The 27,308-nt window shown below is 33.1% G+C and overlaps 2 protein-coding genes and 1 long non-coding RNA gene across 11 annotated transcripts in view; 1 reads left to right on the top strand and 2 right to left on the bottom strand.

The window, feature by feature from the left end:
- Positions 1-53: 53 nt before the first annotated feature.
- Positions 54-20,081, bottom strand: SCaMC (Short Calcium-binding Mitochondrial Carrier). 5 transcript variants are annotated; one of them, XM_065365037.1, is made up of 9 exons: positions 19,647-20,081; positions 19,450-19,576; positions 19,269-19,356; positions 19,086-19,197; positions 11,558-11,716; positions 8,230-8,487; positions 2,902-3,069; positions 2,650-2,797; positions 54-2,436 (listed from the first exon to the last, which is right to left on the bottom strand). In XM_065365037.1, the coding sequence occupies exons 1-9, from the start codon at positions 19,836-19,838 to the stop codon at positions 2,249-2,251; spliced, it is 1,440 nt and encodes a 479-aa protein (XP_065221109.1). In that variant the 5' UTR covers positions 19,839-20,081; the 3' UTR covers positions 54-2,248. The 5 variants fall into 5 exon arrangements, with proteins under 5 accessions (XP_065221109.1, XP_065221110.1, XP_065221111.1 ...); XM_065365038.1 differs by having other exon boundaries at positions 54-2,421; XM_065365039.1 differs by lacking the exons at positions 19,086-19,197; positions 19,269-19,356; positions 19,450-19,576; positions 19,647-20,081 and adding an exon at positions 18,743-18,941.
- A 577-nt stretch (positions 20,082-20,658) lies between these two features.
- On the bottom strand, positions 20,659-25,061 carry LOC135845769 (uncharacterized). Of its 4 annotated transcripts, none has more exons than XR_010558825.1 (4): positions 23,129-25,061; positions 22,871-22,984; positions 21,775-22,765; positions 20,659-21,462 (listed from the first exon to the last, which is right to left on the bottom strand). It is a non-coding gene; the product is annotated as an uncharacterized LOC135845769 (long non-coding RNA). The 4 variants fall into 4 exon arrangements; XR_010558824.1 differs by having other exon boundaries at positions 20,659-21,893; positions 21,955-22,765; XR_010558823.1 differs by having other exon boundaries at positions 20,659-22,178; positions 22,259-22,765.
- Positions 25,062-25,123: 62 nt separating this feature from the next.
- The window catches only part of LOC135845767 (chromatin remodeling regulator CECR2-like), a 65,731-nt gene continuing 63,546 nt past the window's right edge, over positions 25,124-27,308 (top strand). Inside the window, exon 1 of one of the 2 annotated variants that reach the window (XM_065364592.1) lies at positions 25,124-25,263. In XM_065364592.1, coding sequence (XP_065220664.1) covers positions 25,260-25,263 — 4 coding nt within the window. In that variant the 5' untranslated portion in view covers positions 25,124-25,259. The remainder of the gene's footprint in view (positions 25,264-27,308) is intronic. The other variant, XM_065364590.1, reaches the window with a different exon arrangement.

The raw sequence follows: 27,308 nt of genomic DNA, 5'->3' as shown, positions 1-27,308 counted from the left end.
CTCGCTAATTCGCTATTATTCATATTCACCCAACACACAAACCAGAAACTATATTCAAACTGAAAAATTCGTATAATTGGACAAGCTAAAAACAAAATACTGACAAACGATCGTTTCGTCATTATTATAGTAGTACGTACCAATAAGTAAATACATCGGTTAAAATACACAGTTTATTTCACCTTCTATAGTAGGTAGTTATTAAAAAGTCATTTCGAAATAAACTTGTTATTAAAAAAAAAATTTACGAGCATTCTAAAACAAACAGAGGAAAACGAGGAGAAAAAAAATTGTATAATCGCACGAAAACAAACTTAATTTTAGAGAACAATCAAAAAAGAATGAAAGAAAAAAAATGAATAAAAATGACATCGAAAAAAATTATAGAACCAAAGTACATTATTTTAATATACCAAATCTCACACATAACGATTTACCATAACACTTTAAAATACAAATTTAACACGATATGTTAAAAAAACAAAAATTTAAGCCTCTCGTTCAATGTATTTGGAATGTCATCGCAATGTCAATATCAAAATAACAGCGTGTTTAAAAGTATAGGTAGAATAGTAAATTGGTAAAAAAAAAAGAATATATTTTATATTTAACAAAAAGTAACTATTCCATAGATTTTTTTTCAAAAAATAGGCGCTTGTGGGTGAGCAACTTATCGTAGGAATTTTTGAGAACATCATCCAAGTATATTCTCAATCATCTCTATCAATTTCGATCAAATTAGTGGTAATATTCGTCGTAAATTTCCATCTCATTCGAATATTTGTTCAATTTTCATGAATTTTGAATTTTCAGAGCTAATCGTGAATATTCATCAATTTTCGTAACAACTCGGCAACTTTCGTAGCAATTCGGCAATTTTCGTTCACATCCGGAAATAATCGTCGTCGACGTTTGCTACGCCAATCACAATGCGTATTTTTCTCAACATCCAATCAGAATCGAAATCGAGACGAAACCTCCCGAATTACGACGAATATTACCGAATCTTCAAATTCCGGAGCAATTCGTAAATAATCGACAATTTCCGTTCAAATTCGGTCTTAATCGTCATCATCATTGGCATTGGCTAATGAACCCATCACAAGCTACGATTTTCCATTTCCGAAAACTCGATCAAAATCGAAACCTCCCGAATCACGACGAATATTACCGAACCTTCAAAACCCTCTCCAACTCAATTCTTTCCCTTAAAATTTAATCCAATACCAATTTTATTTTTTTAATTTAGCAAAAATCTGCCAAAACGACACAAAAGGAACTTTCCAACACCCGCCGGACTCTTCCTCATCTCGAAAACGCCCATTCTCATCACAACAAAAGTCAAAACTCAGTTAAGAACAATAAAGGCAATTTGGCAAAACGCGTAATAATCTAATCGTGCTACCAAACAAAAAGCATACGAAGTTACAAAACCACGAGAGAGAGAGAGAAAAAAAACAGTGAAAAGCGTATATTTTCCTTCTTAAACACGATTTATGTAGTAATAATTTTAAATACACAATGAAATACGTAATACGTTCGCGAACGTATCGAATTCGACGATTTTCGATGTCATCAAAGAGCACATCACACCTCGAAGGGTGAGCACTGAGCACAGACGATTTTCTCTACATTTCGATTCGAGCTATCAAGTCTCACTCGATCACCTCGTCGTCAACACTTGAACTACACACGACTACTGCGAAGAGGGGGGAGGGGGAGGGGGAGGGAGGGACAAACAGGGACAATGAGCTAATATCAAGAGTGTGTCGTATTATGATGTAAAATGGCGCTCCTCAGGAGCAGCAACGAAACACGTACGAGGTACGACTGATTAAATAAGAAGAAGAGACGATGATCGTTGAGTCTCGACGAGAGAAACAATACATAAAAAAACGTACAGTAGTTTTAACACAATATTAAAAAATACATATTAATCACAGCATATTAAATGTTTTGTAGAGCGAGAACAAAAAAAAAAGGCAGCTCAAAAGACCTCACAGCGTGGTAACATTACGACTTCGTAGAACGTAATATAGTAAAACAAGACACAAGAAAAAAAAAAAGAAAAAAAAACCGTACGCGAGATACGTCGTCGATATTTTAAACGTCGTCGTCGGTCTATAGTATGTTTTTCTGCGTAAAAGATGAATGATTTTATGTAGTAAGTAAAAATTAGGCTCCAAATTACTCGTATATAACGACGTGTTTTCAATAAATTTCAATGCACGATGAGGTACCTTTGGAATTACGTCATGCTGACGCCTAACGCTTGTCTACATCTTTCGTAAACTACGTAACTAATGCTGACCGCTGGAGCTACTTTCATGAAATTCGGCGTGATACCGCGATACAGTCCGGTGAATCCTTCTTCTTGCACGATCGTCTTCAGTAATCCGGTCATCGTGTACTGACTAGTACCTACGTTGGTAATGACTGCATGTAAGATCAATTCAATCGTATTAGAGATACGAAAAAGCAAAGAAAAAAAATCGCAGCAAAAAAAAAAGATGTAAAAGTCGACGTCGAAATGTTGCTAGTTCCCACAGCAGAAGGTAAAATAAGAGAGTAAAATGAAAATAATTCAAATTTGATTGGTTAGCAACATTCAAACGTCGTCGAACTTTTTCCATCATTTGGATATCATACCTTGAGCTTGTAACCTGGTTCTAACCAAAGCCAACGGATAACTACACATTTGTCCACAAGTGCTGGATATTGTACCACACGTCAGCAGCAGCAGAACACTCGGCGTATCCGAGTCGTTGTGTTTCTTAAGGTAACTATTTTTCAATGTCTGTAAAAACAATCGAAATTTATTTTTTGTTGTTGAAATTTACAGTCGATATGATTAATTAAAGTTTAGAAGTGAGCTATTTATATGAAATTGAGAGCACTGACCTCGTACACTGCTAAGTCGATACCAGCATACGGAACGATACCCAAAAGGTTAGGAACGTATCCGCGATAAAAACTACGCCATCCTTCTCTTTGTAAAATTTTACTAGCTGCGTCTACTATACTTCTGTATTCGCCTGTTTTCCTCAGCGCTAGGCGAGTCTTTAATACCTGAAAAAATAAACACGAGAAATTAGACCGGTTTACCAAGTTGTATAATTCAAACAATGGGGGAAAAATGGTAGAAATAAAATTTTAATTCGCTATGCGGAATAGGATATAAAATGTTGGGTTTTTTGACCGAAAAAAATCAGATTCAAAGATTTCAGCTCAGAAAATAAATTTAAACTTTTGCTTCGAGGATTCCATAACGAAAGTTTTTGATTTAAAAGTTCCAAATATGATGTGTATGCTTGTTCCATTCCAAGGGGAAGAGGCAGAATGCGAAATTGAGGCTAAAATTGAGTAAAAATTATACTGTTACATTTTTTTTGCATATTAAAAAAAAATCAATTTTTGTAATTTTTAATTTTTGCATCAGAATTTTTCTGAATAACTCCTTTTTCAAAAGAAAAACCTTCTGCACAGAACTCTCTCCTCCCCCCCCTCCCCTGATGTTGAAGAAATCAAAAAATAAAATAAAACGAAAGTCGTTATAATTCCTGAACAAATCCTTTTTTCACGAAAAAGTTCTTCCCTGGTATCCCAAATTATATGTGCTTAAATATTGCACTAAAAAGCCTCAAAAAAAAAAAAAAATTAAAAATCAAGAAAATAAAATAACGAACAATTTTTTTAAAATTATTCACTCTCATTTCAAAATTGTTCTAAATGGTTCCCTTTCAGAAGAAAACTCTCATGGCCTCATAAAAAATGTTGATTATTTTTTGTACGGAGACCACTGGAATTTGAAAAAAAAAGAAGCAAGGTGAAAGAATTTTTAAAAACTAAAGAGACTGAAGAAATGAATTTTCTTCAGGAAAAGTGGATTAAATATTTTGAACTAATTTTGACACAAAATTGAAACATGTTTTAAAAATTCAGGTACCTTAATTATTATATTTTTTAATTTTAAAAAAATCTGAAATTTTTATATTTTTATTCAAAAAAACAATTCTGTCTTCTCATTTCTAAATTTTTCTAAATTTTTATTTCATTTTTTGATTTTTTAAAAATGTTTTGTCAAGTTATTTCATTTTTTGAATTGAAAAAAATCCATTACTCATTTAATTTTAAAAATCTGCAAATTTCATTTTTTGATGTTTAAAAAAAGTTCTTATTTTTTTTTCAACATTGGGAGACTTTGCACAAGGAAACCAACATTTCTTAGGAGACTAGGAGAGGTTTTCTCTTGAAAAGATCACATTTTCCTCATCTTTGAGTTCATTCAGAATCATCGTTTTGAATCTTAGGAAGATTTTTATTCATTTATTATTTTTTTTCAATTTTTTTAAGATTTTGTTTTTTCATAAGATCCAACAAATTTAGGGGATTGGAAAATACAAAAGTAAAACATGAAGAAAATAAGAACCACCTTAACAAAGCACTCAAATATTTTTCAAAACAGTGAAAATTTTCCTTATTAATAATTTTTTTTGAGGGGGAGGGGGGTTAAAAATTAAAGCAAATACTTCCATCATACACTTGGGCTGTGAGGTCGATGGACGAACTATTGGCGGAGTGGGGGAGATAAAAGGTTCTCTCAAATTTCAAATTTTGAAAATATTTCACTCATTTTTGCACATTTTGTTACCTTATATTGAACAACTAGAAAATAATTTGCTCCACACAGAAGTCTACGTGACTAAAGGAAGTTGAAAAAGAGATAGGGAGGGGGGAATTAGAGACCTACAATTTTTGAAAACAATAAAAATTCACTTGATGGAAATTTTCGGTTCCCAATTACCAAACTAAATCATAGAAAAAAATCAAACTAGGTATCAAAAAAAAATTTTAGAAGCCATCAACAACAAAAAAAAATAAAATTTGACGAGATAGAAAATTGATAGAAAAAACAATAAAAATCTCTACAAACTCGATCAAATAATTCAAGGTCTTCACAAAATTAATAATTATAACTCATTGAAAAAAATGGGCAGAAATTTATAAATTTGATTTAAATTGAAATCATAAAAATTCTTCCTTTTCTACAATCAAGATTTTTTTTGTGTGTGAATTTTAGCTCATTATAGCCTTTTTTTTTTTTTTTTTTTTGTAAAATACTAGAAAAGTTTCTAGATCGTAGAGCAAAATGAAAAAAGCTCAAGCTTTTGGTCAAGTTCACTATCGGTCATTTTCAATTGAAATTTCCGAATATTTGTGAAATTTTTCGTTCACCAAACAATTCAGTTTTTCAAAGTTTAAGTTTTTTTTTTTTTTTTTTTTAAATGAAATTCTCAAAAACAAATTTTCAGTTTTGAAAAGTATTGATTTCGATTTTTCGAAAAATTTTTCTAATAATTGAAAAAAGAAATCACCTAATTTTGAACAAACAATTCATAAAAATAATTTTTTTTTTTAAACTGAAATTTAGTTTCATGAGAGTTTAAAAACTGAGAATGGTGAAATTACATGAAAAATGTTGGAAAAATTGAATGATGCTTTTAGTAATCATTTCTAAATTTAATTTTTGGAAGAAAAAAATTAGGCTATTAAATAATTTAAAAATCTTTAAAAATCGTTTAAAATGAAATTAAAAATAGAAAGTTGCAGAAAATTTAAAGAAATACCTCTATCGATGTTTTTAGAATCTTTTTTTTTTTTTTTTGTAGAAATGATTTTTTTAAAAAGCTCACTTTTTAATCCCTTCTCCTCTCTTTAAAAAATCAAAATTCGTAAGAACAATTTGGAAAAAAATCTGCAACCATTACGACACGAAATGATGAATTTTAATCAAAAATTGTGTTTTGTTGAATTGAATTTAAAAATAATTTTTTTTTCACAAAAAGAATCCAACCAAACTATACAATTTTTCAAGTCCCTTCACTAATATGAACAGTCAACTTTTTGAAAAGCATTTAAGGAATTTTGTAAGTTAATATTTTTTGATTTCTATTTTGTTTTTTGTTTTTTTACAGAATTTCAACAAAATTTGCTATAGTTACTCTACACAATATCTGCAACTATTTAAATCATTTTTATAATTCTTTTGAAAAATTTTCATTCTTTACAATTTTGCCAAAATTTATTTTATAATTTCTTTGCTTCGTTTTTTCCCCCAGTAATTCATCATTTAAGCACAATTTTTTGACATTTACGTCTTCTTTCTCAAATTTTTCACTTCTCATAAGCTTTGTTTCAAAATTATTCATTTACAAACGCAATTTGTTTCTAATTTTTCAGCACTATTTCATTCATCAATCCATCCAACACCAACTACCATCAACCTCCAACGTCTCACAACGACTCTCATTCTCGTAACTCTCGCATATCTCCCTTGGAAAATCCCACATTACCATAGCAATCTGAAAATCCACTTTCCAACCCAGTCGACTTTTCCTCTATAAACCTTGTACATCGCTAGTTTCTTGTATCTTAATCAACGCCCGCATCTTCATCCGCTCAATAATGAATATTGTCGACACATCGGCCACAATGCCCTCGCATGCAGACCCCGTCGAGGACGTTCAACAACTGCAATTCGAGCTGAATACGCTGCGAGAGGAGGTAATCCGCAATAATCATCAAATCCATGAGATACAAATACGCGACATGGAATCCATCGAAAAAATGAAGTATCATTTAGACCGTAAACGTAATTTAAACGAACGAATCAAGAAGCTGAGATCGCGTATCCTCAAGAATCACGTTAGTCGTCAAGGTGGTGTGATGAAAATGGACGAATGGTTGGCCGGATTGAACATAGCTTTATCACCAGATCGCCAAAATGCGCAGAAGTTCGTCGAAGATGACTGCGAATATGTTCATGGCGATTTGTTGGAAGAATTATCCAATAGACTAGATAACCTTCTGAGAGTAGCTAATCAGTCGACCGATTCCAATGGGTTAGTCATCGGCGAGACGCTGGCTTGCTGTTCGCCTAAGATGGCTCGATCTAACGACGTCAACGTTCAGAGGACGAATAAAACCGATACAGAAATTGGGTTCTCGCAACAGCAACAACAACACCAGCAACAGCAGCTATATACGAATAAATCCGTCCCTTCTTCGACATTTCCTTCGATTAAACCATCTTCACCGCCTCTAACGTCGACCAATATCGCTCGCAAATCCGGCTCAGGTTTCGGTACTCAGCTAAATCCGGCCAAAAGACTGAATTATCCAGCCAACGTCGAAATAAGATCCATTCAGACACCTCCGATACATCCCAACAAGCGTAAAACGGTCACCGCGTTCACGACCAATCATCCTTTAAGTCGTAAACAAACGAAATCCACGAAACACAATAAACACGGAGGCGTCGGTGACTTCATGGTCCACGGAAGGAACGCAGCTTCGGCTTCTCTGACTACTTTCAACTCGACGGGCCAGTCTCAAAGTACGAATAAATTCTCCGGATTGGTCTGGACGGTGGTTATTATAGCTTCGGCGACAGCTTTACTTTACATGTATCCTTCGCTGTTCAATTGCATATTGCTGTTGAAAGACGGAGCCGAACAAACTCGAGATGAGGTGACTCGTATTCTGGACGCGATCATAGTCAGAGCTGGAGGCGATCCTTGGCTCAGCCGTAGTGAAAGTGAATCTGATACGGAATCTTACGAACCTCCGCCGCCTCCGCCGTCGTCTTCGTCTTCGTGGACTTCGCAGACGTCTTCGCAAAACGTTGGTCAAGGAGAAGAATCGATATGGAGGACGATACAGGAGTATGCTCGAGCTGCTTATCGATACGTTCTGTATGATTTTCCTTAATATTTCGATCTCTACCTATTCCTAGTTGCTTTATCCTTCTTCTTTCCCTCTCCCTCTGTCTTTTCTCAACTTCAAACCGTATATTTTTTTTCCTATACTATAAAATACGAGTGTTGATTATTTTTATTAAATAGATAACTGTAAAAATTGTTCGTAAGATAAGTCAATTTTGGTGTGAAATAAAGGTTCATTTAATCTAATTGTAAGACAGGAATTTTCATTTTTTTTAAATTCAAAATTCTACACATCAAATTTGTGAAGCATGGTTTTCAAAAATCACAGATTTATTTTTAAAATAGATTTTCTGAAAAAAAACAAAAGTTTCACCCAAAGTGTTTGCAAAATGAAGCTTATAAAATCAGAACTCTGAACTAACAGCACAAGCACACGACAGGGAAATTCTAGCATAATTGAGACAATTTTTTAACCGAAGTCATTGCCCAACAGACGCAGACTCACCTCCAAAGGGTAAATAATCGTTTGACTAAATGATCCGGCAAATGATCCGGCTGCGAAACGTTCGTAAATGGTCAACTCGCGCGTGCTAGTGCCTCTGATCAGTCTTTTCGCTTGTTCGTAGGCCATAAATTTGAGAGCAGATTCGGGCGCGATTTTCAACACATTGATGCCGTTGCCACGCCACAGACTCCAGACGCCGCCTTCCTTCAGCAAATACGACAGGCATGTTTTAATACTACTCTTTTTGTTACCGTGTACCTGCGAAAAATGAATTACAATTCGTTAGTATTGATGAAAAATAAGTTCACAATAGATTCGTTAATATCTACCAATTTAAAATAGAACTATAGAAGAATATTATTTTTTGGAAAAGTGGAAGGTGAGCTAAAAGTTCAAATTGAACATGAAATTTGATATTTATTCCGGGTGGCAGCAACTTCCTTTCTGATACCAGAAATTTACAGCCTTTTCAAAAATATGTACTCCTAAAAAAGGCAAAATGTGATGAAATACCTTCCCTAAAAGCGGAAAATAAATTCTAAGGGCCATTTTCATCTTATCACTGGCCCAATCGACGTTTTACAGAAATGATGCAGTTTTTTTTTGAATTTCCATCTAGCACACTACGTAACCCCCCCCCCCCCCCCATCCCCCTCCACCCACTACCGGATCTTTTGAAAAAAAAAATAATAATCATGTGACATATCGTTTGTAATGCTTTCGATAGTGCAAATCGAATTTCAATTTTTCATAACGAGCTCCTCAAATCCCTTAATAAGTCCCCAAGCTTGATAAGAATTTTTAAAAAAATTCGAGTGACTTTTGGTTCGTTGGGTTTCCAGAGGAGCAGATTTCGAAAATCGACTCAACTTCTCAATACTAACTCTCTAGACTTTTTATTGAGCCTTAAATTTTTTTTAAATTGAAAATTTTCTGTGCCCTATGATTTTGTGGATTTTCAAAAATTATTCTGATTTCGAAAATCAGCTCAATTTTTTAATGCAAACTCCCTAAATTTCTAAACAGGTCTCTGAATTTCAAAAAAAAAAAAAAAAACTAAATAAAAAATTCAAATTACCCATGGTTTGTTGGGTTTTACCGAATTTTTTGGTTTTTAAACAAAAATTAGCACAACGTATTGTAGAAAATGTGTACCAATATCGATCAAAAGAGTCAGAAGGATGATAAATCCGAGTTTTAGGCAGACGGTAAATTCCATCTTCACCCTTATTTTCTGAATTTTCCCAAAAACTGGAGAGTTTAAAAGTCTACTGTAGGCTCCCGAAGAAGAATCGTTCGCGAACGAATAGATGAATTTTTTAAAAATCAATTCGTATTCGATAATTTATGAATCAATTCGTTCGCGAATGATTCACTAAAGATTACTCAATTTGTTGGCGAATGATTTACCAAAAATTATTCAACTCGTTCGCGAATGATCCACTCAAAATTGATTATATGAATCAATTCGTTCGCGAATGGTTTCCAAAAATTATTCAATTCCTTTGCGAATTATTCACCAAAGATCACTTGATTTGTTGGCGAATGATTTACCAAAGATTATTCAACTGGTTCGAAAACGGTTCACCAAAGATTATTCAATTCGTTCGCGAATGATTCACTCAAAATTAATCAAATGAATCAATTCGTTCGCAAATGATTCCCCAAAAATTATTGGACTCGTTCGCGAATGATACAACAAAAATTATTCAATTCGTTCGCAAATGATTCACTAAAAATTGATTAAATGAATGAATTCGTTCGTGAATGATTCACTCAAGATTAACCAAATCGTTCGCGAATGATCCACTAAAAATTAATCGAATGAATCAATTTGTTCGTGAATGATTCACTAAAGATTAATCAATTCGTCCGTGAATGATTCACTTAAGATAAACAAATCGTTCGTGAATCGTGAATGATTCACTAAAAATTAATCAAATCGTTCGCGAATGATTCACTCAAAATTAATTAAATGAATAAATTCGTTTGCGAATGGTTTCCAAAAATTATTCAAATCGTTCGCGAATGATTCACCAAAGATAACCCAATTCGTTCGCAGATAATTCGCCAAAAAAATAATCAAATCGTTCGCGAATGATTTACTCAGAATTAATTAAATGAATAAATTCGTTTGCGAATGGTTTCCAAAAATTATTCAATTCGTTCGCGAATGATTCACCAAAGATTACCCAATTCGTTCGCAAATAATTCGCCAAAAAAATAATCAAATCGTTCGCAAATGATTCACTAAAAATTGATTAGATGAATGAATTGGTTCGTGAATGATTCACTCAAGATTAACCAAAACGTTCGCGAATGATCCGCTAAAAATTAATCGAATGAATCAATTCGTTCGTGAATGATTCACTAAAGATTATTCAATTCGTCTGTGAATGATTCATTCAAGATAAACCAAATCGTTCGCGAATGATTCACTAAAAATTAATCAACTCGTTCGCGAATGATTTACCAAAGATTATTCAATTCGCGAACGAATTGATTCACTCAGAATTGATTAAATGAATCAAGTCGTTCGCGAACGGTTCACCAAAAATCATTCAATTCGTTCGCGAATGATTCACCAAAAATGAATCAAATCGTTCGCGAATGATTCACTAAAAATTAATTACAATGAATCAATTCTTTCGTTCGCGAGTCACTTACATGACTCAATTCTTTGGCCAATGATTCACCAAAAATTAATCAATTCGTTCGCGAATGATTTACTAAAAATTCATTGATCCGTTCGCGAATGATTCACCAAGAAATGAGTTAATTTATTCAATCATCAATCGTTCGTGAATGATTCGATTCGTTTCGCTTGAAATTGAAAACAGATCAATTCCTACAAAAGTTTCACAAAAAGTGAATCAATTCGTTCGTGGATGTTTTGCCAAAACTGAATCAATTCGTTCACGGATGATTTACTTGAAAACTGAGTTATTTTTAGGAATGCAGACTTTGAAAATCAACTAAATTTTTTGATACTTACGAATTTCTTTTCAACTCTAAGAAAATCCCTCCAAATTTCAAAAAAATTGAAAATTTCGAGTGACCTATCGTTTGTTGGATTTTCAGATACGCTGATCTCGAATTTCAACTCACTTTTTCGATACGAGCCTCCTGAGCTTTACAAAAAGCAACCAGTCATGCAATTTATAAATTTCACGAAATTTAAGAGCTGAAGCTACGCTTTCAAAACTTCAAGAGCTTTTATAACAGATCAAAAACACTGGCCTCAACAGAACTCACCATATGGTTTACAAGAAGATCATAATATGCAATTACGTATTAATTATACACAAATAAATCAATTAAAACTCACCTGCAAATAAACTTTTAGCCTATCCAAAGGGGCTGTACACGTTCTAGATACAGCGCCGGCCACACCACCGGCTACTAAATGCCTCCACCACATTCCAGTCAGCATCTCTGTCTGGGTAAAGTCATCCGGTACGTTGATATCTTCACCGATATCCAAATACTGAAACACATTCGCATCGAATCACATTAAACACTCGTAAAAATTAAAAACAAGCACAAAATCATCTACATTAGAAACAATTTCGAGATAAAAATCCCAGTCAACCTTTGCACTTCGAAAAAATAAAAAAAAAATAGGTAAAACGTATATATACACAATTACACATTTAATATACATGTAATGCCTACCCAAAATTCAACAGACGGATCGATCTCATCCATGACGTGCTTCAAAAAAGCACCTGACGTGCTCGAATCGCATAATGTTGTATTACGAGTATTTTCGTCATCGCTCGTCTACACCAGTCTAGCTACATACGAAAAGTACACATACCAAATTGTACTCTATATACGATCCTATTTGCGGTATTCACGGCGCCGCGACGCTGTCGCTGTCACCGTCACCGTCGCTCGTCGTGTGCGCTTTAACTCGTCGGTCGTATCAAAATCGCTATTTAATTAACCTTGTTTCACGACACACTCGGACAAAAGCCTCGAATTCCCAAGCAGTGAAAATTACCTCAATACACTAGATAGGTACCTAGTTAAACTATAAATATCACCGCCGTATCGTCGGCACACACAATTCGCGAACGACCACCAAGTTCAAACTACCCTCTAACTATAAACACGTCACCGAAAGGCTTTTTCACCTTGAAAAATGAATAAAAACTACACCGAACAGGTAGGTAGGTATAGGTAGGTAAGCAAAGGTACATAAAAGACATGCATTTGCAGCAGTTTCGAGCTTCGAAGCACACGACATCGACATAGTTATTATACGGCCGTTTATAATTTACCTTATACTTACCTACCTTTACAATATTCATGTATAAGATAAAACAATACACCCCCACCACAATTTTAAACCAACACACTAACACACATTTTCGTGGCGTCGTCGGTTGCTGGGTTATTTATATAAATCGCTGCAGCAGCACGCGACCATTTTTCTGCATCCCTATATGCTCGATTAAAGCTTTCCTCCCCCTTCTCCTCCCTTACCTATACCCATTCCTATTATGCAAACTAAACGTTTCATAAATGATTTTCTTTCCGCATGCTTATGGTACTATTTAACACATCAGAAGACTATTTAAAAGTCTCGCAGCAGCAAACAGAGCAGGTCTTTTCACCGGGCTAGAGAGTTCTCCTAACCCCCTCCCTCCCCTTCCCTCATCACTTGAACGGCCTTTATTTCCTGGACTCAAGATAAAGATGATAATATAAAGAAAGGTGGAAAGAGATAAGACCTTTGAAACAAAAAATGCCTTTCGTATCGAAAAAAAATTTTAAATTTCCCCTCTTGCCCTTTATCACTATCAGCCTTTCATCGACTTCTCATAAACCATTCAACACGCGGAAAGACCGCCACAAATGTGTGATAACGAGTCCAATCAATGACGAAATGATTCTTTCCCTCTGTCTCTTTTTTTCACATTCTCACTGCAGCATTGATAAATTTCACTCGTATAATGAACCTTTTATAATGAAATGTTTTCAGGCTGAGAGAAAAAAAACGCAGAAAGAAGTAAAATACTTTGATTTGATCAACGTACGTATTTTTTTTTTCGAATCCCCTCTTTCGTCTTTATTGTGATATACGTTTTTGTTTAAAAGACCTTTAACTAATCAGATATACGAGTATTTTTACCTACATTGTGTTTAAACAGGCACGAAATTTTTACAGTCGTGCGAAGGATCGATGGGAAAAGTTTTTTTTTTGAAATTTACATATTTTGGCTTTATATTTCTTTCAATAGCGAATACTAAACAGAAGGAGAAAGTAAACGAGAGAAGGTGGCGAAGGGGCAAGAGGCAGGGGTAAATTTTCTAGAAACTTTTAAACACATTTCGATATTTTAGCCAGATAAGAAGTGATCAATGAAAAGTTCAAAGAAAAAAAGAGAGTCGAAGCAGAAAAAAAAGAAGTACTTATTGGTCCAAGTGAAACCAGGATAACGTTTCTGAAAAACGAAATTTCCAGGAATTAAAAAGTGATTGCTGCAATACATTAAAACAAATCTCACAATTGACAAATTTCTCAATTTTTTTTTTAGCAAAACAATGAAAAATATTGAACAACATTCTCAATACTGGACAATACTCGAATAAATTTTTAGCAGAATTCTAAATTTTGGAAGAATTATGAAGAGCATTTCAAATTTTTGAATGCCATAATATTAGAAAAAATGTACAGTTTTTTGGTAATTTTTGAAGAGAATTTTCAGTTTTAACGAGAAATTTTCAATTGGTAACAAACTTGCGACAAAATTTGAACAATGATCTTTATAATGATGGATTTTGAATAAATGTTTCAACTTTTTTAAAGCAAATTTTCAATTTTTGTACAAAATTTTGACTTTTTAAACGAAATTTTCAATTTTTGAACAAAATTATCATCACTTGAATACGTATTCAACTTGACGATAGTTTATGATTTTCAAACAAACTTTTCAATTTTTGGAAACAGAATCTTCAATTTTTTAACAAAATTATCATCTCTTTGAATTAAATTCTCATTTTTTGATAAAAATTTTCAATTTTTATTATTTTTTTGTGATTTTGTATAACGTAACAAAATTCTCAATTTTCAAGACAACATTTTCAACATTTTGAAAAAATGCCTAAAGTTCTGTCAAGTTTTCCTTTTTTTAACAATACTTTTTATATTTGGACAGAGTGTTCAATTTTGAAAAAAATTTCAGTTTTTGAACCAAAAATTTTTAACCTTTTTGATTTTATTACACAACTAAAACTTTCAACTTTTTGAGCCAAAACTTTCAACCGAAATTTTGACCTAAAATTTTTCAATTTTTTGATCTAAAATTTTTCAATTTTTTGATCTAAAATTTTTCAATTTTTTCACCTAAAATTTTTCAACAATTCTTCGACCTAAAACTTTTCAACTTCTTTGGCGTAAAATTTTACAATTTTTTGACCTAAAATTCTTCAATTCTTCGACCTAAAACTTTTCAATTCTTTGACGTGAAATTTTTCAATTATTCTTTAATGTAAAATTTTTCAAAAAAATATATTTTTTTACCTATAACTTTTCAAGGTAAAATTTTCCCATTTTTCGACCTAAAATTTTTCAATTCTTCGACCTAAAACTTTTCTAATTCTTTGACGTAAAATTTTTCAATTTTTTGACCTAAAAATTTCCAATTCTTCGACCTAAAACTTTTCAATTCTTTGACGTGAAATTTTTCAATTCTTCAATGTAAAATTTTTCAATTTTTTGACGCAAATTTTTTTCATTTTTTGACCTAAAATTTTTCAAAAAAATAAATTCTTTGACCTAAAACTTTTCAAATGTAAAATTTTCCCATTTTTCGACCTAAAATTTTTCAATTCTTCGACCTAAAACTTTTCAATTCTTTTAGTACGTGAAATTTTTCAATTTTTCGACCTAAAACTTTTCAAATTCTTTTACGTGAAATTTTTCAACTTTTTGACCTAAAATTTTTCAATTCTTCGACCTAAAACTTTTCAATTCTTTGGCGTAAAATTTTTCAGTTTTAAGACGTAAAATTTTTTCATTTTTTGACCTAAAGTTTTTCAATATTTTGACTTGAATTTTTCAATCTTTTTGCCTAAAATTTTTCAAAAAAATAATTCTTTGACCTAAAACTTTTCAATTTTTTGACGTGAAATTCATTGATGTAAAATGTTTTAATTTTTCGACCTAAAATTTTTCAATTCTTCAACCTAGATTTTCTTAATTTTTTAACCTAAAATATTTCATTTTTTTACCTAAAATTTTCAATTTTTTTAAAGAAATTTTTTAATTTTTTGAACTGGAAGTTTCAATGTTTTGACCTAATTAACAAATTATATTTTTTCTGAAGTAAAATTTTTCAATCTTTTGAACTAGCATTTTTCAATTTTTTGAACTGAAATATTCTCTTTTTTTTTAAAAACAAAATTGTCATTTTTGGACAAAATTTTCAGCACTGAATAAAAATTAAAAATTCTAAATCCTGGAATAACGTTTTCATTTTTTTATCAAAATTCTCTAGCTTTGAAAAATCATTTTCTATACTTAAACTTATGTAGGGGGTAATCATCATTTGTGAGGAAAATTTTCAATTTCTCAACACGACTTTCACTTTCGGACAAAGTTCTAAAACTTTTGCACGATTTTTGCAATTTTTAATTTTTGAACGTTCTCAATTTTTTGCACGAAATTTTCAATTTTTGAACAGTGTTTACCTTTCGAACAGATTTTTTTTTGGGGGGGGGGGGTGTTTGTTGTACCAAATTTTCAACTTTCCGACGAAATTTTCACATTTTCAAACAACAATTTCCAATTTCAGTTCACTTTTTTACCCTTATTTTTTCAAAAATATGCGATTGCAAAACAAAGTTCTTCATTTTTGAACAAAATTTTCAATGTTTGTACAATGATTTCAAGTTCTTAAACCAAATTTTCAATTTTTCAAGTAAAATTTCAATTATTTTTAAACAAGAACTTCAACTTTTTGAACGAAATTTTCCAATTTTTAGAACTAGTTTTTCATTGATGAAACAAAATGTTCAATTTGTAAAACAATTAGTTTTTCATTTATGAACAGAATGTTTCATTTTTGAGAAAAGTTTTCAATTTTTTGAAACCAAATTCTCAATATTTTGTCAAAAGTTCACATTTTTGAACATAGTTTTCCAATTTTGAATGAATTTCTCAATTTTAGAACAGTTTTACATTTTTAATCAAAATTCTCATTCAATTTTAAATAGGTACTTAAATTTTCAGCAGAATTTCAAATTTTCGACGAACCTTGAGAAAAATTCTATAAATTGTCAACAAAAAAGCAAAATGATTATAATCGTTCAAAAACCAATTAATACGCGGTTTTAATCAACGATTAAGCAAACTGTCAGCCATAATTTCAATACAATTGATCGTAAAATGGAAAAGAGATAACAGTAAGCAGAGAGTAATTAGGGGGGGGGGGTGGACCACAAACCATTAGTCAAAATACATCGTTAAAAATCACGAAAAATTCTCATTCAACGCCGAACTCTCCCCTCCCCAGGAAAAACCAAGACACCTCTCATAACCAGCCATTTGCAAAATACAACGAGAAAATATTTTCAAAAGAAAAAAAAAGAAAAAGGGGGAATGATTAACGACTCCACGTGTTAATGACTTACTATCGCGATAAAAAAATTTTCGTTCGACTAAAAAAACAAAAAATTTCGATTTCGAAAAAATGGACGAAGAAGGAAGGCGAGAGAAGAATTCAACGACGAAAAATCCGCCCGCAAAACCGCATTTAGTTAATACCGTCTAAGGTTTTTCATTCGGTCTCATTAAGTTTAATAAATGAATAGAACACGAAACAGAAAGTGAAGAGAGGATGGAAGGGTCTGGTAACTGTTTCACTATACAGCAGCTTTATCACAATGAAAAATTCATTGTGGCAATTTAATGCAACGAAAGAGAGAGAGAGAAAAAAAATTTTCAAATGGAACATAAATCGACCAAGTTGACTTTACAGTTGAGCTAAAATGAAGGGTTTTGGGGGGAGGGGGGAGGGGGATTGATTTTTTTTCAAATTTTGATGGATGTGATCGTATAAATGGATATTCTGCGTATTCGTAATTTTACACGAATTGGTTATAATGAGCAAATTTTAAATTATTCACTCGAATAAAAGAATAGGATGATAGATAGGGGAGGGGGAGGGAAGTGTGAGAATCCGAAACATGAAGCATTCGAATACTAATTTTTTTTACATGAACAAATAAATAAAAAGCAAATGAAACCACACAAAACGACAGAAAAAAATCAATCGAGTCGAATTTATCGAACACCCTATGAATTTGCATCAGAATCACCGAGTCAATAACCGTATATTGATCGACGCATGCAACATTGTCCTCGGCGACAGATGTCTACAATTTCCTCTAGACGAGTGAAAAATAAACTCATAAATCTACCCGGCTACTTCATTAGTTTGTACTTTTTGGCATCCAAATGTCAAGACCAAGCGACTTAAAATTGAGCGAAGAGGAACAGGGGAGTCCGAACAGTCGAGCTGACATACGAAATGACTTTTTTAAATTTCATTTTCTTTTTTAATAAGGAAACGTATTTGATTAGACGATTCGACTCGATAGGAATAAAATTTTCTTACATACGACTCGAACGAGAAAATTTATTTTTTCAAGGTTTACGAGCTCTCTTCACTCTTCGCTGCAAAGAACAACAATTCATAACACACTCGAGAACGTGAAAAACAAACACATAAGCTCGTGTAGTTCTCACAATCAGTCGTGTAAATTTCATTAAATTTACACAGAAAAATTTTCATTGTTTTTGGGTGATATCGACGAAACCATTTTCCAAGTATTCATTCACTCGGCAGACTTTGAAAAGCTTTTGAAAATGACGTCATCGTTTCACTTCGCATTAATCCGGGTAATTTTATCCAATCGGCGATTACTCATTCGTGTGAAAGAGAAACAATGGGTACTTGGAGTTCATTTCGATGGCTGAAGCTGACGTAATGTGATTTTTGCATCGAACGTGAACCTTTCGAGGCATTTTTTGTAAACGTGGCCTTGTAAATAATTCATCGACGAACATCCGAGATGATTTTAGCTACAATGAAAGCAACCTTCACGTCATTATTTATTTTCGTAGGTACGATTATGGCATGATTTGAATAAAGTGTGGTGTGATTTTTTTACGATATACAAGGTACGATTCTGCGAGAACACGAAAAAAGCTCTATGATACTGTATCGATAAAATTTACACGAAGTTTTACGGCTTCGGGAATTCTTGCTTAAGATTTTAACCTCGATTCGAGACGGTTATCACTTATCAGTCGATGTCGAATGTCTAGTGAAAAAAGCTAAGGTAATCTATTTCAATTACGATACGAGATATCTTACTAAATAGACTCGAAGGTTTCAAAAAAAAAAACTATTACTTGCATCATTTGACATATGGTGTTCTTTTTCTCACACAGCACCAATTAACATAACGAATACATAGATACATAGTCAACACTCACATTATCATCATCGTTCGAATTCTCTTCACGATTTCGACGGACGTTTGACATGATCACGATGAGAAGTACAACAACTACTAGACGTATTCGAGCACATTTCCTTTAAATTTTACATAAAATTACGCGCATTTTGATGTAATAAATTCGTTTACAAAAACCCATCGTACACGTTAGACGGTGGCACTTGTACTGAAAACTTGTCTATATGGGTACCAAAGTCTGTATTACGTAAGACGATAAAAAATTTGATAATACTTTGCGCGCGTATTAGCATTTTTTTCAAATCGTTATCGTGTATTCGTGGGAAGAAGTAAATTAGCGGTAAAATTACCATAATACTTACTGTCGAATGTCTCCAATATTTAATCAAGTCGCGTAGATCGGTGTAAGGACAGTAGAGTAAAAAATCTCTCCATTCGTTGAAACTTATTTCTAACGTGCCATCTTTATCCATTCTGTAAAAAGGGAACTCTCGTTAGAATAATAATAGATTTGAGTCGAGATGTAAACAAATCGTTTGCGGTACCTTTTTAATAATTTTTTCGCTTCTTTGGTGTCTATTTCGATACCCAACTCTTCGAAAGCTCTGATCAACTCATCTTGATCTATTTTACCTGCGATAATTAAACGAAACAGAATCATCTTACTAGTATTTTCATAAATACATACATCTCATCTCAACATATGTTACATATGGAGATACATACCATCTTTATTCTTATCCAAATGAGAAAATCCCAGCCTCAATTTCTTCTCGTGTTCTTTCACATAGTGTATAAACTCAGCTAAAGTAATATCGCCGCTCTTATTCGAGTCAGATCTTTCTAAAAATTTCTGCGAACAAAATTTAACGAAATCAATACACATATTCGCTGGTAAGTGACCCAGTTACATTGGAAATTACCTGAGCATCGCGGTGACTAACGCCGAAATCTTTCAGAGCGACTGATAAGTCGTGAATATCGATTTTACCATTACCGTCTAGATCCAAGTTATTGAAGATTTTACCCAATCTTTCTTCATCTTCTAAGGGTAATTCGTGAAGGTAATGAGGCGGATGGATGATGGTTTGCGTTACGCTGTTATTTAGAACCATAATTACAGAATTATAATGCTATAAGTTGGGGCGATGGGCACAAGACACGTATCATAATCTACGAATTAAACTCGTCCGAAGGATCGCAGATGACGGAAAATATACAAGATGAATGAACCGGCGGATACGATAGCGAATTCGTAATCGTCGAATCACTCGTTAAGTACATATTTTCACCGAAAAAACGATTAAAACTTCGAGATGGAGATGAAATTTCACTCAAATGCAACAAAAAATATCGATGAAATTTCTCTTCAAGTGGGTTGGTAGGTAGTTACCTATTTTTCATGTTGAGAGTCTCGAAAATGGCGCTGGTAACGTTTGGGAAGTTTTTACTTGATTTTTTTCGTTAAAAGTGAAGAATAAATGAACTAGAATGAAATAAAACTAATATTTGAAATGGAATAAAGCTAAATTTAAGAAAATTTTTGGATAAAAAATGACCAAAGTGAATGAAAAAAATTAACAAAAAATTGCGAACAAGAATGACGGTAATTTACAGAGTAAATTACGCGTAAATTGAAATTATGGTCGAAAATGAAAATTAATTTTTGATTTTCTCAGAAAAATTTTGTTGTTTTTGATTTTTGAATGATTTTGGGGCATTTAAAATTGAAACGATTTTTGACCTCGAATTCGCCCTTTTATACTTGATTTAAAGTGTACGTAGGTACTGATGATTTTTTATTTCGTTGAATGAATGAATGCCACATGAATCCAGCATAAAAAACTGCGGAAAAATCACGTAATGAACCAAAATGAACTCGCGTCAAATTCATTACCTTTTCGAATGAAACGCGAAACACCAATTCAAACACAATAATGATAAACTAGTTTATTAATAAAGCACGATAAAAAAATGTCATAGAACACAATGAGCAAAAAAATAGTTGGTATTCTACAAACAAATAAGAACAACAAAACACCTACAATGGTCAACATCAATACTCAACAGTCAATATTCTATTTTTTTTTAATGAGAAAAAAGTTGTAGGTAAGAAAGATTAATATAATCTATAATCTAAATGTGAAAAACCACGGGCAACATTAAAAAACACATATTCTTACATCGTCATAACAAAGTAAAAACGACCATCTACACACAAAAGTACTTATTAGATACTCTCGATACTATCCCAATCAAAAACCCTCTCATGGGCCTTAAATGCACTACATATTTTTAAAATGAGTAGGTATTTAAAAAAACACAATGTAAATCGAGGCTCATCAAAAAATAATCTAGAAATATCACAATTGACAATACTGGTTTTGCACAAATAAAAAAGAAAGTAAAAAGAACAAAAAGAGAAATCCTAGTCAACAAAACCGTGAAAAAACCCTCGCAACATAAATCGGTAATATTAATTACATCATAAACAATTACCACACCTAGGTTACCCTTTAAATAGAGTGCAAATGCAAAATTCAAATTGCTTGAAAAGTAAGGATATAGTATTTTTGCCACTTTTAATAATTTCTTGGGTAAATTCCAACGCCGTTGATGCAAGACTTTTGTAAAACCTTTTGAATAATCGTACTATGTGATTTTGAAAGCAAAATCCAAGATAGGTATTCTTTGACATATAGATACCTGGTCTCAATAACATTTAACAGAGGATCTAACCTAAAAATAAGACATGTAGGTCTAGGTACACACTATTTTTAATTCAAATTTTAAAATTAATTCGAGGAGTCCCAAGGGATGTTCGAGCGCTCTCCAGCAAGTTACAGAAATCTCCAGAAATTACAGGAAACGCAAATTTCTTATACGGTTTTCTGTAAAATTGCATTACAGCAGTCTGTAGTCCATTTTGAGACTGTCATGAGCGCTCAAAAACCCTAATTTTTTTTTACGTTTTTTGTAAATTCTGTAGCGTTCTGTAGAGCGTTCGAACATCTTTACAGTCAACCAGTCCAAAATTCAAGAATACTTTACTTTTTTTCTATCGATGCAAGTCTCGAATAAAATTCTTCCTTCAGGAGCAGTAACACCATCCAAACAGTTAAAAATGCTGCTCAATGTGAGTTCACTAGATGTATTGTGTTTTCTCAACTCTACACAAAAATCGTTAGGAATTAAATATGTATCGCCAGACAAAAACATAAATATAGTTACCTAATTTAGAAAAAGCAGCATCGATATCTTTTAACAGAAAAATTCAATTTTACAGCGTTGTATTCAACAAAGGATTCAACTTATTATGGGTTAATTTGTCATCATATCAGGTGTGTAAGATACAGAGAACATAGTTCAATTCTCACTAGCCTAAGCAAACACAAATTATGATTTACAACAGGCAGAAGATCCGTGTAATAAAAACGTTCTTCTATAAGGAATACCTAACACAAAAAATGAGTATTAAATTAAATTATTATAGATATTAATAATGAGTCTAGGGAGTACAATAAATTCAGCATACTTTTTGTTTATGATCCCACGAAGCATTTAGAATGAAATCACGCAAATCGTCCAGTATTCTCTCAGATACACAATCTTTTGTCAGAAAACACATCAGTAACATCTTTCGCAGTAGAAACACGATTCTATTCTTGATCTTGATTTGAGTTTTAGCTTTTAGGATTCTCGTCGACTTCTTCAGTTCCTTGTTCATAATGATAGATAGATACGAATACGACTCATATATTTTTTCTTCGTGTTTACGCCTCAATATGACGAAGAAAATTAAAATTAAACGTGCTAGCTACATCCACTGCTAACAATAAACGCTGTAACTTCGCATAATTTGCATTATTTTCTTTTTAAATTTTCTTGTAGCTATTTGTTTCAAACCATATTCTAAATAATATTCGCTAACCAAAGCGAAGGTCCCATCGAACAGAGCATTTCCATCGTACATATAAAGATGATGATGTGAAAGATTGTAGAGGTAGTTTGGTTTTGCTTTTAGTATGATTTACTTTGTGATCTGCAAACGAGAAAAGAAGTTTCAAAACGCTGTTACGCCTGAAGATTGAGTTTTTAACTCGGGTCTGAGAATTTAGATTAGATGATTAGCATTTAAGAATAGTACCATTTAGTTCTGTTTTCTCATCAGTTGGAATATCAGGTTATTGGGTACCTACGTTCTACTTCCATAGTTCCATCTGAATATTTCCTTTCTCTGTCCCATTCTCTGACTCAAATCCTGCAACATATTCGCAGAAATGTAGGTACGTAATGTTTTGAATTGATTTTCTGAATATATTACTCTAACATATATTATGTACATATTATTATTATGATATTTATTTTCTTACAAATCAAATTTGAGTATCTACTTTTTACTCACCAGTTTCAGGTAATTCTACTTCTTCCTCTTCGATGTAAGAATATTCTGTATTGATGTTTGAGATCATTCTGTATCATTTTAGCATTTAGCATAAATGGCAGAAGATTCATTCGTGTTCAAATTTGGTCAATTTTTTCAAAAATTTTGGCGGTTCATTCGATCAAAGAGTAGCTGGGAGAAGAGAAGAGTGAAATTGAAATGCTTGCAACGAAAGGGTTGAGTTGAGTGCGCACAATTTTTTGAAAAAATCAAACACATTTTGAGAGCTCCTACTTTCAGACACACATTTTTATATTGCAATTTTTTCACAGTTGAAACCGTTGAAAGGAAATAAATTAAAATAAAAGCATAATTAAAGTAGTAATAAGTTGAAATATGCTTAAAACTTTCCATTTTGATCTGTTTTCGTTGCTTTTTTCGTAATTTAAAAAATAATCGAGTAGGTAGTTTTTTACCTACCAAAGTTGCCAAATGCTGTAAACACGTACGAATATAGCATTTCCCAAGAGGACGTTGTTGTTGTCCTTCATCGTCGAGAACTGAGATGGTCTATACTCACCACGTTCATGGAACATAACAATGAAGTATCAGTGCAGATTCGTTCTTTTTTGCTAGTTGCGAGCGCGTACGCGTACATGTATACGCGCGCGTGGGGGGGTAGTTTTCGTCGCTGTTTGCCAGCTTGTATACCGAACGAAAACGCTATTCGATAAGCAGTGTCGATGGCTGAGTGGTGAAAGATATGGATTACAGTGCGGAAGGTCTAGAGATCAATCCCCGCCAGATCCTGAAAATTTTTTTAAATTTTTTTTCGATTCAAATTTTTTTCAAATTGATTATTGAACGATCATGTGAATTTATTTTATTTTTTCCTTCTTTTTCGTCACGAATACTGTTTTTTTGGATAGTGCGCGCATTAGGCGAGGCGAAGCCGAGCCGTTTAAAATTTATATTTCACTCGATGAGCATTACTCCCCTTGGTGAGTTCAGACGGAGGCTGGACATTTACCGTGTATGTAGCACTTGCGGTTGTTTATAAAAAAACTGTACTCACCGACAGTGCTGTGAGAACGCGGAAGTGCTCGTTCCCGTTCCCGTTCTTTGTTCTCACAATAAAGAACGCCGTTCTTTGTTCCTTATCACTCCCAAAAATCTAAGACCTCGTTCCTGTTATCCTGTTCCTAGTTCTTATGCTTCATAAGCAGAAGCGTTCCCGTTCCCGTTCCCGTTCTCGTTCTCAATCAAATTTCCAAAATTTACGTTCCTGTGTTCCCGTTCCCGTTCCCAATAGGGTTCTGTGGTACAAGCGAAGCCATTTTTGATGGAAATTTTTTCATTTTCTTCTATTGTACCCAAAAACTACTAAAAGTTTGTGGAAAAAGCATATTTTTTCCTATTTTTCAGAGTTTTGGGAGGTAATTTGAGAACCCTGAAAGAACATCTAAGAATGGCAAATTAGCACTCCGTTCCCGTTCCCGTTCTCGTTCTCACAAATTTAATGTTCTCATTCTCAGTAAGAACGTTCTTCAAGAGGATTTGTGTGATTATCCGTTCGTTCTTTGAAGGAAATTTGAAAAGTTGCGTTCTTTATGCGTTCCCGTTCCCGTTTTCGTTCGTTCTCACAGCACTGCTCACCGAGGCCGAAGGCCGAGGGAAGTTAACAGACATAGTATGAACAACAAAGCGACCCGCGCAACCGAGGCGAAGCCGAGGTGAGCGGACACAACGCCCCCCAACACTGAAAACAGCTATTTTACCAAAATACAAAAATTGCAATGAAAAAAATTTTAAATCGAAATAAAATACGCGAAAGGATGCTCGTAAAGCAGTGCCGTATGAGTGTTGAGTGATGGATCAGATGAGATCGGAAATCGAACATATGATTCAGTCAGTCGTTCACTTGTGTTCCATGAACGTGGTGAGTATAGACCATCTCTCGAGAACTCCATTTTCATTGTTTCTTGATCGCGAACTCGCGGTTCAGTTTGCTTTTTGCTTCTTTCGGTGTTGTTCGAGGATTGTGTTTGTGATCGTGTTCTGATGAATTTGTGTTGCAAATTTTACGTATGGTGTTTTACGTAAATCTGTCCATTGGATAGAATTTAATTCATTCTGCAGTATTTTCATCACGATGGGTAAGTAAATGAAAATATTATTCCTTCGTGTATTTTTATTTTTAATCGCGTAGCTTCTGTGAAATTACAAGCCCAGAAACACTTCCCTCGATCGAATAATAATTATTCCTGGAAAGCCATATCTTCGTTTAGGTTGTGTAATATTTTTCTAATAATTTAATCGCCGATTTGGAATTGGAAATTGCAATGATTTGTGTCCGAAATACGATTCAATGTTACAATCCATCGAGTAGTAATGCGCCGAATTGATTTTCTCCTATGGTCAATATTCCAATAAAAATCGTGCGAATATTATTCATTATATTCCCTCCATTTGGAAAATATTTCATTAAAATTGTGCTAATATTGACACAATGGTAAATAACCTTTATTCTAACGTGTATTCGAAGCTGAAACTGCTGATACGAATTAATTAATTTCTTATTACACACGTTGCAATCTCACACGTCTCAGTCTATGCCAAATGTGCTTTTTATTTCGATGCATTATTTTGCTAATTTGCTACCATACAGAATGGGTTAGTAAAGTAAACGTTCAACTTCTCTTATCTGTACGAAAAGCTGATAAAGTGTCGTGTTCCTCTTCGAAGCAATGATTTTATAATTTTTTAATGTCAGTGGACCTAGTTTATTTATTTATTTTTCTGTTCATTGTACGTAGAAACCGTTACACGAGGGGAAAAATTGCGAATTTGGTTGAGCTGATGAGCGTTGAAAAACGAAATTTATTGACGTGCGAATATGTTTGTGAAATATGATCACTCTTTGACTCGAATATGGAATAATTTTGAGAAAAATTCAGCCAAAGAACACCCCTCCCCCCATGGTCCAAAGCCCAACCTCATATTCTCTCCTATTAGTTTCACAGTAATCGAGAAAATTAATTTAATAATGAAAACGTAATTTTATACGAATTTTTCACTATTATTCAAGGTAATCCTACGATGGTCGTTACATTATTCGTTTTCAAACCTTGAAAATTTCAGTCTGAAAATGATTATGTACTTGGTGTTTCTAGTTTTGATAGCATTGCCGTCTCTATATTAATTAAGAATAAATAAAAATTAACCCGATGATGATAATGAATGTGATGCAGTTCAATTGAATTGAAACACGTCGAGTCGACGGAAGTGACCGTAGGGAGCAGCTACAACTTTACCACCCCTTTTTTCTACACAACAGGTCATTGTCTGCAGACCCTTGGTATGTTATGCTTTGACACCTCTTGTCTATAGATATGCTGCTGAGTGCAGAGGATGACTGAAAGAAGAATGCTTCATTTTGAATATTTTGAAAGAAGTTATCTGTATTCTCTTTTATTTTGTGTGTGTGTGATCACTGATCAGGGTAGTGGAGAATTCTTGTTCATAGATCGTATTAGTTTGGTATATGTATAAATTCTGAAACGTGAAGAAAATTTTCACATCACAATTAGATACGAATGAGATTTGAAAATGATTATGGCTCGTGTCTCATATACTCGTACTCGTGTATCGAAAAACAAGGTCAAAATTATTCAACTTATCTCTCGATGTAATAATTTTGTCTGTACCTATACGTTTTTCCAAGGAGAAGTTTTCAATACTGATCTATCAATGAGTTGATTTTTCAGTTTAATTTGGCTATAGGGAATGAATGGGTTTTATTTAGCTTATTTCATGATGTGAAAATGATGTAATGTAAAACTAACACTGGAGCTTTTCAGAAAAAAATGGGTTAATTTTTCAAAATAAAAGAAAATGGAATGCAATACTTCGTTTGCCAAATAATGAGGGAGGGGGGGGGGGGGGTGTTCGATATCATGGAATTGTGGAAATAGGGCTTCAATTGCACGATGTGTTGAATCTCAAATTTAGCATAAGGTTTTTTCAAAATCAAAGCATCCATTTAGGTATTTATTTTTTATTATTTTTTTTTAAATAGCAATATGTAATTTGAATTGAAACAGATTGGATAAATTAAACTGTCGAGTTCAATTTTTTCGTGAAACAAATCTGTGCTGTAGGCTTGAAATTCAGTGCTAGATTTTTACTTCTGAAATATTAG

This window comes from Planococcus citri, chromosome 4 (genome assembly GCF_950023065.1).
Source record: "Planococcus citri chromosome 4, ihPlaCitr1.1, whole genome shotgun sequence".
In the NCBI taxonomy this organism is placed as follows: Eukaryota; Metazoa; Arthropoda; class Insecta; order Hemiptera; family Pseudococcidae; genus Planococcus; species Planococcus citri.
The sequence above is the reverse complement of the archived record's forward strand: the minus strand, read 5'-3'. Positions and strand labels throughout refer to the sequence as shown.